Source organism: Amphibalanus amphitrite, unplaced genomic scaffold, assembly GCF_019059575.1.
Source record: "Amphibalanus amphitrite isolate SeventyFive unplaced genomic scaffold, NRLGWU_Aamphi_draft 000451F_arrow, whole genome shotgun sequence".
Lineage (NCBI taxonomy): Eukaryota > Metazoa > Arthropoda > Thecostraca > Balanomorpha > Balanidae > Amphibalanus > Amphibalanus amphitrite.
Window position 1 is genome coordinate 79,400 of NW_024881945.1, and position 8,324 is coordinate 87,723.

Below are 8,324 nucleotides of genomic sequence, written 5' to 3' on the forward strand. Positions count from 1 at the left end.
GTGAGGAATTATAAATCCCAGGGGATGGTTACGAGTAGGCGCCACATTTCACATATAATCACTACTGGCTCTCAGCTCAACCCTTAAAAAACGGCTTGACCATTTTTTGACATTTTTTACATCACAAGCATGGTCATGCTTATGGCTCGTCTCCTACCCGAGCCCGGATGGACTTACTAACCATGATCAAGCGCTTACGCTAACGCTTAGAGCTCAAGCTGAGTAATATTGAGGAACACATTTCTTCAAGAAATGTCATGCAGACATTCGTGTAGATAGCCCTAATCACCAATGACGCATGCAAATGCAAATAGCATGCTCCAGTAGATACAGGAGCTCCAAACGCTCTGACCTGAACGTTTCGCTGATATAGCAGATGCTTCCGTTTACAATGAACATTCCTTCAAATACTCATTGACTGCTACTCGAGTGTTTTGATAAGAGCTACAAGTGTGATCGTAGCAAACTTTCTGCGATGGCTCATCAGTCCTTACCAGGGTCTCGCAAACCGGGCTGACTTTAGACATAACATCCACTACGAAATTCGCTGAGAGGAAACAAATTTCTATTTCACGCCAAATTGTTACGATCGGAAACACGTGTAAAGGAGGTTCAATGTGTCATTTTACTCAATAAGGCTAATAAGGCTACAGCATGCTCTATCGACACAGCATCGCTAAATCAAATAATCCACAACACCCAAATGGGCGACCTTGATTTTTGCGGTGATCTCTATCATCCTATTCCCCCCAGCAGTCCCGCCTGGCACCGCCTATGCCAAGTCAGCAGCAGCGGCGGCGGCGGGGGAGGGGGAGGGGAGGAAGGCGGCGGCCGCCGCCCTACGCGTCTCCACCAATCAGAGACAGGCACCGAGACGATAAAGGGGCGCTGACGAAACGCGGCCCTCCACACAGCTCTGTCCGCTGCTGGAGGAACAGATACACCGTCCGTAAGGCTTCGTAACACTGCCTTTGGTGGTTTATCTGAACCTCAGTTCGTGACCTTCAAACAGCAATCATGGTGAGTGTCATCCGAGATCAAGACCCTCTAAGCTTGTGAGATAAGAGACCATGTAATTTTGTAGACGTCACCACAATTCTGTAGCGGTCTGCAAGTTAGTAGACTGAGCTCTAGTCCTCTTTAATCGAATGCCGTTTATTTACTGTCGCCCTTGTAGCTCACAAAGAGGGTCCGTTTCCAAATGACCTCTGAGCACGCGAGGAAGTACTCGGCGCGTCTCCCAGCAACCGGTGATTGATGCCACTTGTGTATGCGCCGTGTGCACTGCGCGCAACGCCTGAGCGTCGCTCTCTTTCCGCCCATAACTGAGCAACTACAACTGATGCCCGGTTCGTGCCGCCAATGTTTGACGCATGCACGGTGATTGCACGCCTCAAGCTCAGCACCAATTGTCAAGGGCTCCGCCACGGACTTTTGGTTGGGGGGGACGGTCTGCTCTTCGCCCATCGCCCTATTGTCTCCTCTAAACCTAGGGTACCCCCAAATTCAGTTTTCTCATCGGATTTAGGCTACTTGTTTTTCGTCATAACCCTGATTCGATGATTTTTTTTACTAAAAAAAAAAAATAGAGAAATGTTAGGCCACCTGACCCATGCAATATTAGGTACCCAATATTATATTGCACCTTCCTCATATTGTCACACCAGACGGAAAAAAACACTTGAAAAACAAACCTCAATTTTTTTAATGGTATCTGGCTCATAATTTTGCGCTGAATCTGAATCCGTTTTTAGCATTTGGCGAAGGTCGGGTCAGGTTAGGTGAGATCAACAAGTGCGTCATGCGTGTCCCGCCGGCTAGCCAAAGTAGGTGTCAACCACCACAGACAGCTTCGTAACATGTTGCATTGGTACCAAAACTACTTCTCAAATGTTCAAATGGATGCTTAATTCGACATCATCTCCAAAAAGTTTCCTAGTAACATGCCTAACTCAAAAAAGTGAACCAAATTCATCTAACGGTAATGACCTTGACCTGATCTTCACGTGACCTGACACCAACCATAATGCATGTGTCTACCGTCAATTCAAATGTTGGCTCGGTTTTATGACATAACAAGTCTGGAAACGTTAGATAATGTGCGCTAACTACGCCGAATCGGTGTTTCGGCCTGACATGGTCTGGAGAAATAGGCCACGCCAAGGGTCATGGGGGCTAGGATCATGAAATTTTCAGGGGATGTGTAAAATTCCCGGGAAATACTTATAGTTTCGTCACGTTAAACCACTTTTTACGCGAGTTACTTGCGAAAAACTGAGGGATGGGGCAACCGACCCACCATAAGAACGAGAGTTAACCTCTCAAACACTGGAAACAAACAGCTTCTCTCATCCTACAGTTCTGCGATATTCTTATTTGACCGATGGAAGTTTCCAAAGAACGAACGCGTTTACCCGAAAGAGTAATTTCCGTGTTGCGCGTTTAAAGGGACCCTCCCACCTTAACATTAGATTTGAGTTGAGATAGCCAAAATGGGGTCCCTGGCTCACAATTACCGGTTTCGGCACTCACAACATCGAGAAATGCCTTAAATCGGAAATATTGAATTTCAAAATTGCAGCATTTTGATTCAGAGGGGCTAATGCTTAGGAATACCCCTCTGAATGTGTGACGTCAGCGCAAATATCTAACGATTTTTAAATATTTGACTAAAACGTTGTGTAGCACGCGGTGGTATATGCCATTTGCGCGCAACATTTGCCGCAAACGCCGCACTTCTAAAATAAAGTCGCTAGAAACAGCGGAGATCCCAAAAAAGTAAACAAAAGTAAAAGTCTAATATCTTGAAAACCGGTGAATATTTTTCGGTGAAATTTGGTAGATATTCGTTTTCGCTCTTTCTGAACCGAGCGACATCACTTTCATGCCAATTCATAAACTTTTTTGAAGGTGGGAGGGTCCCTTTAATTGATTGAGAGATCCCTATCTGATCTGGATATACCTACTGGATTCATCATCGGAATGGCGCGTGTGATTGCGAACATTCGTCAGTAGACTCAAGTTGATATACCTAATGCGAAAACGCCTGTCGATATGGTCTACAAAAAAAAAACTGAAATACGTTGCCCCCATAACAGAAAAAGACAAAAAGCACAGCGACAATACAGTTATCGACGACAGGTTAATTGGATTATCATTACCTACGTCTTCTTTCTTCGGAGAATCTTTGCACCTATGTTCTGTTTTCGGTGTCAGGAACAAGAGTCGATTTATCTACCAGCAGGAGAGCCGATTATTGGGGGGGACAAAAGATAGTATGTCCCACCCAACATTTTGGTTGGGGGGGACATGTCCCACCCGTCCCCCCCGGTGGCGGAGCCCTTGCCAATTGTTGATTGCCCTGAAATAATAGCCTACCGTGGCTACAGTGCCTTGGTGAACTGGGATTCTATAAGCGGCGTGACTATCAGCTTTACGTCACTCGGGTTATAAGTGCGTCACTATTTGAGCTATTACCAATAAGCACTGTCGAGGTGGAAAATACCGCTAGAGCCACTAAGCTATGCGCACTGAAATAGTCATTCCCTTACATCGGCCCATACAATGAACATATTAACCGTTTCAATCCAACATCATTCATCACTCCTGCTCGACTAATGTTGGAAACAAAGACTTTCAGCCCGTGGAACCGGTTCTCTTCCTATGTAAGCCCCGAGCGGCCGGAACTTTTTACTCTGCGCCGAGTGCATACCAGGCCTGAGCACTGGTCTGACCAGCCTATGGTTCTATCCGGCTCAACGCTCGTTGCCTTGTATGGAGAAAAGCTTTTTTAGGTACCAGCACGTTGCAACTAAGGTTCTCACACACTAGTACTGGGTAAATTTAAAACAGCGCCTGGTGATAACGAGGTCACTTCGTTCCATTAAGCGAGGCTGTCACCGAGCTCCGTAGCTCCCATTTCGCCAAGTTTTGCTATTTCCGGCCCTGGGGTACGTGGTAGCAGCCGGTCGCAGCAGCGGCGCCAGTGTCGCTCCGCCACGCCCGTTTGTCGCCTGGTAATGACTCACCCTACGCCTACTGCCTGGGAGGGGCGGCCCGGGGTGGGGCGCCACCGCACGGGACCACAGCTGCCGGGAAGGGGAGAGCAGCGGCACCTGAGACCCCGCGACAGGCAGCGTCAGAGTCGGCGGACTCGGCCCTGTCTAGGGGCTGGCACTCAGCCCACCGCGGCGCAAACGACAGCTAAACGCTCACTGGAATGTGTTGAGTCAACAAATCCATGAAAAGGTCGATCGTTTCATCCCATTCAGAGATGCTTCTGAGCTGGCGCGAGCATTATGAAAGCTGACGTCATTTCACCCTCCACTTGCACAAATAACGTCCTGAAACGAGTGACCTTGTTGTCAGATGTGGCAAACAAAGCGGGATGCATAATACCATGACTTCAACCTCAAAGGAATGTGCACAAAGCCGTGCTAAATTCACGGCTTTGTTCCTTGTTCGTGCACCATTTCGGAAAACCCGTAGAGCTTAATCGTTAACGAATCGGCCTTTTCTACAAAGCGTCTAATGTTGACACTGGATCCTTTCATGAAAATTAGTGAAGTCCATGCTAGTAAGTGGTAAATGACTTTTGTGCGACATTTTCGGGGGACGAGACGTCTTGGTAAAACCACCCTCTCTCTTTTTTTCAGCGCGAATGCATCTCCGTCCACGTCGGCCAGGCCGGTGTCCAGATGGGCAATGCCTGCTGGGAGCTCTACTGCCTCGAGCACGGCATCCAGCCCGACGGCAAGGTCCCCACCGACAAGACCATGGGAGACAGCGATGACTCCTTCAGCACCTTCTTCGCCGAGACCGGTGCCGGCAAGCACGTGCCGCGCGCCGTGTTCGTCGACCTGGAGCCGTCCGTGGTGGACGAGGTGCGCACGGGCGCCTACCGCCAGCTCTTCCACCCGGAGCAGCTCATCTCCGGCAAGGAGGATGCCGCCAACAACTACGCCCGCGGACATTACACCATCGGCAAGGAGATCGTCGACCTGGTGCTGGACCGCATCAGGAAGCTGGCCGACCAGTGCACCGGTCTGCAGGGTTTCCTGATCTTCCACTCGTTCGGCGGCGGCACCGGCTCCGGTTTCACCTCGCTGCTGATGGAGCGTCTCAGCGTCGACTACGGCAAGAAGTCGAAGCTGGAGTTCGCCATCTACCCGGCGCCGCAGGTGGCCACGGCCGTGGTGGAGCCGTACAACTCCATCCTGACCACCCACACCACCCTGGAGCACTCGGACTGCGCCTTCATGGTCGACAACGAGGCCATCTACGACATCTGCCGCCGCAACCTGGACATCGAGCGTCCGTCCTACGCCAACCTGAACCGCATGATTGGCCAGATCGTCTCCTCCATCACGGCCTCGCTGCGCTTCGACGGAGCCCTGAACGTGGACCTGACCGAGTTCCAGACCAACCTGGTGCCCTACCCGCGTATCCACTTCCCGCTGGTCACCTACGCTCCGGTCATCTCGGCGGAGAAGTCTCAGCATGAGCAGCTGTCCGTTGCTGAGATCACCAACGCCTGTTTCGAGCCGGCCAACCAGATGGTCAAGTGCGACCCGCGCCACGGCAAGTACATGGCCTGCTGCATGCTGTACCGCGGAGATGTCGTCCCCAAGGACGTCAACGCCGCCATCGCCACCATCAAGACCAAGCGCAGCATCCAGTTCGTCGACTGGTGTCCGACCGGCTTCAAGGTCGGCATCAACTACCAGCCGCCGACCGTGGTGCCCGGCGGCGACCTGGCCAAGGTGCAGCGCGCTGTCTGCATGCTGTCCAACACCACCGCAATCGCCGAGGCCTGGGCGCGCCTGGACCACAAGTTCGACCTGATGTACGCCAAGCGCGCCTTCGTGCACTGGTACGTCGGCGAGGGTATGGAGGAGGGCGAGTTCTCCGAGGCTCGCGAGGATCTGGCTGCCCTCGAGAAAGACTACGAGGAGGTCGGCATCGACTCGGCTGAGGGTGAAGACGAAGACGAGGAGTACTAAGCGCTTCACAGAAAAAGAAAAGACAAGCATGGCTGGAGCAGGAGGCGAGAAAGCGGGTCGGATATTCGGATACTAACTCCGCAGTCTCGAACAAATGCTCAGATTATACTTTTTCGTTTGCATGGAGTCTGGGACCAATCTGACTGGAACGAACTGAAAAAAAAAATGCTCTGAATCAGAGGAAATACAAAACAGCAACAAAGCCTGTCTTTAAAAACCAGTTATTTGAGTGCACGAATGTCATCACATGATGAGCCAATGTAAAAAATAACGCTCCTCGAATATTGCCATTCTTGCTGAGCTTCCTATTCATAGCCACGTAAGCACAGCATTGTGATAAATGAACGGATTTCCTGCCGAAGGCTAAACGGCTTAGAGTTCCCATGCATAAGTGGCAACGTAATGCAACGAAAATGAATAAGCGCATGGTGGAAAGGACGGGTTTTTATGCGCTGCACAACTGACTGCTCACGGCAGCGCCTGTCCGGCTGTCCCCGGATATCTAGCCCCTCCCCACGAACAGTGGAAGCCGAGCCGGAAACGGGGAAAGGAAAGTAGACAGTTCGCTTGGCAAGGAAAACGATAAGGAGGAGCAATGGCTAATGCCTATGCAGCTATGCTGTTCTTGTAAAAGTCCAGATCATTCCCTAGAAACGTTTACTTATACACTTATACAGGATATATTATCATGGGATGAGTGGCTCAGCATTCTCAACAAGCTCAAGCCATATCTGGAGCCCATCCACCCCACGGGGCGACAGACCGTCGTCAGCACTGACTCCAGGTCGGCACCGGCTCCAGGTCCAGCTTGTCTCCCCACCGATCGGCGTCACGCGCTCGCTGCGGCGGCTTAGACCGTGCGCCGGCGGCGGGCCGACCGGCGACGGACCGTGACCGGAAGTCGGCCATTTCCGCCGTGACGCCGGTCCGGAGCATTCCCAGGAGCGCCGGAGCGGAGCCGAGCAGTGCCGCCGGCCACTGAACCGAACCGCCGCGGTCTGCACCAGTCCACCGGTACCGACTCAAACATCGGACCAAGAGGCTTAGAGAGACATGGCTCCCAAAATTTAGCACCGAATTTGGCACCGCAAGCCGCAGCTCGGGACCGCAAGGCATCAATAAACATGTCAACATTCTGGTTGTTATTAAATACCAAAGACAGGCGTGCAATCTTTACGCCATCAAAACGTTAAAAATTAGAGCCAAAGCTCGTCCGTGATTTTCGCTGAAATTCATCTGCAGCACGAAGATCCTGTAACTGGATAAAAATCATCCAAAATTTAAATCATCGCTTCTTTTTAATGCTCCATTATCAAGCAAGCTCCATTAATTCAGCCAGTCAAAATGAGGCAATGATTGGCACCGTCTCTTCATATTTCATCAAGCACGGACTGGAAGGCGAAGCCAATACAAACACCACACAGTGCACACAGGCCGATGCACGGTGCACACCCAGTCTGACATGCTACTAGAGAGACGGCGGACCAAGTATCGTAGGCGAACAATAATCCAATCCCAATACTGCACATCAAGTAGCAAACATCAGCTTTCCCTATGGTCCAAAAGACGGGCGGTTGAGACATTACCGCACCACAGTCTCCTCATTACTCCCGGTGGGAGTATGGCGCAGTGTCACCAGTCGGCGACAACCCCGGTCGGCCGGCGGTCAGTTGGTCGGTCCGGACGGCAATTACACCGTGGGGCGTGGGAGGACCGCGATGGCGGCGAAACGAGACCCATTGTGACCTGATCACCGACCAGCCAATTTTCCAGCGTGGTGGGAACTGAGAACAAACAGCAAACGCTCGAGCAGGGCCACTGGAACAAACACTGGGCGTCTGGCTCTGGTCAGACTTTCCGGTCACGACCAGCCAAAGCATATTGCGAGAGGCGCCTGATCTCTGCACGGATACTAATCAAGCTCCTTTACGTTATCGGTGGAAAGTCTCTACTCCTTATTTATTCACAGATGGCTCATAACAATTTTCTGACCAACAGTATGTGGAAAAACGGCACGGATAATCAAGACCTTTTTAACCTTCAAGTCCAGCTCATTGCCGGATAGACCAGATGATGACATTAGGTCACCTGAAGGTTAGATGGAAAGCGCATCACGCCGTCAACAGCCCCGGAACGAAACATGCCCAAAGTCACCCGGGGCACCCAAAACTAGTTCCGGTGACGCCATCGTGCACGACAGTCACGTCACGCCAGCGTCTCAGTACGAGGGAAGCGACAAGAGATCGAGCCGCACAAAAACATCCCGTATACGGCCAGAACGCTGCCTCCGCAGATGGCCGATAGGCAGATATGCAAATGGCT

The 8,324-nt window shown here is 51.3% G+C and overlaps 1 protein-coding gene across 1 annotated transcript; it reads left to right on the plus strand.

The window, feature by feature from the left end:
• Nucleotides 1-809: 809 nt before the first annotated feature.
• LOC122391730 (tubulin alpha-1 chain-like) lies at nucleotides 810-6,204 on the plus strand. The gene is made up of 2 exons (XM_043385946.1): nucleotides 810-1,020; nucleotides 4,656-6,204. Exons 1-2 carry the CDS (start codon nucleotides 1,018-1,020, stop codon nucleotides 6,000-6,002), a joined length of 1,350 nt encoding a protein of 449 aa, XP_043241881.1. The 5' UTR covers nucleotides 810-1,017; the 3' UTR covers nucleotides 6,003-6,204.
• Nucleotides 6,205-8,324: the final 2,120 nt, after the last annotated feature.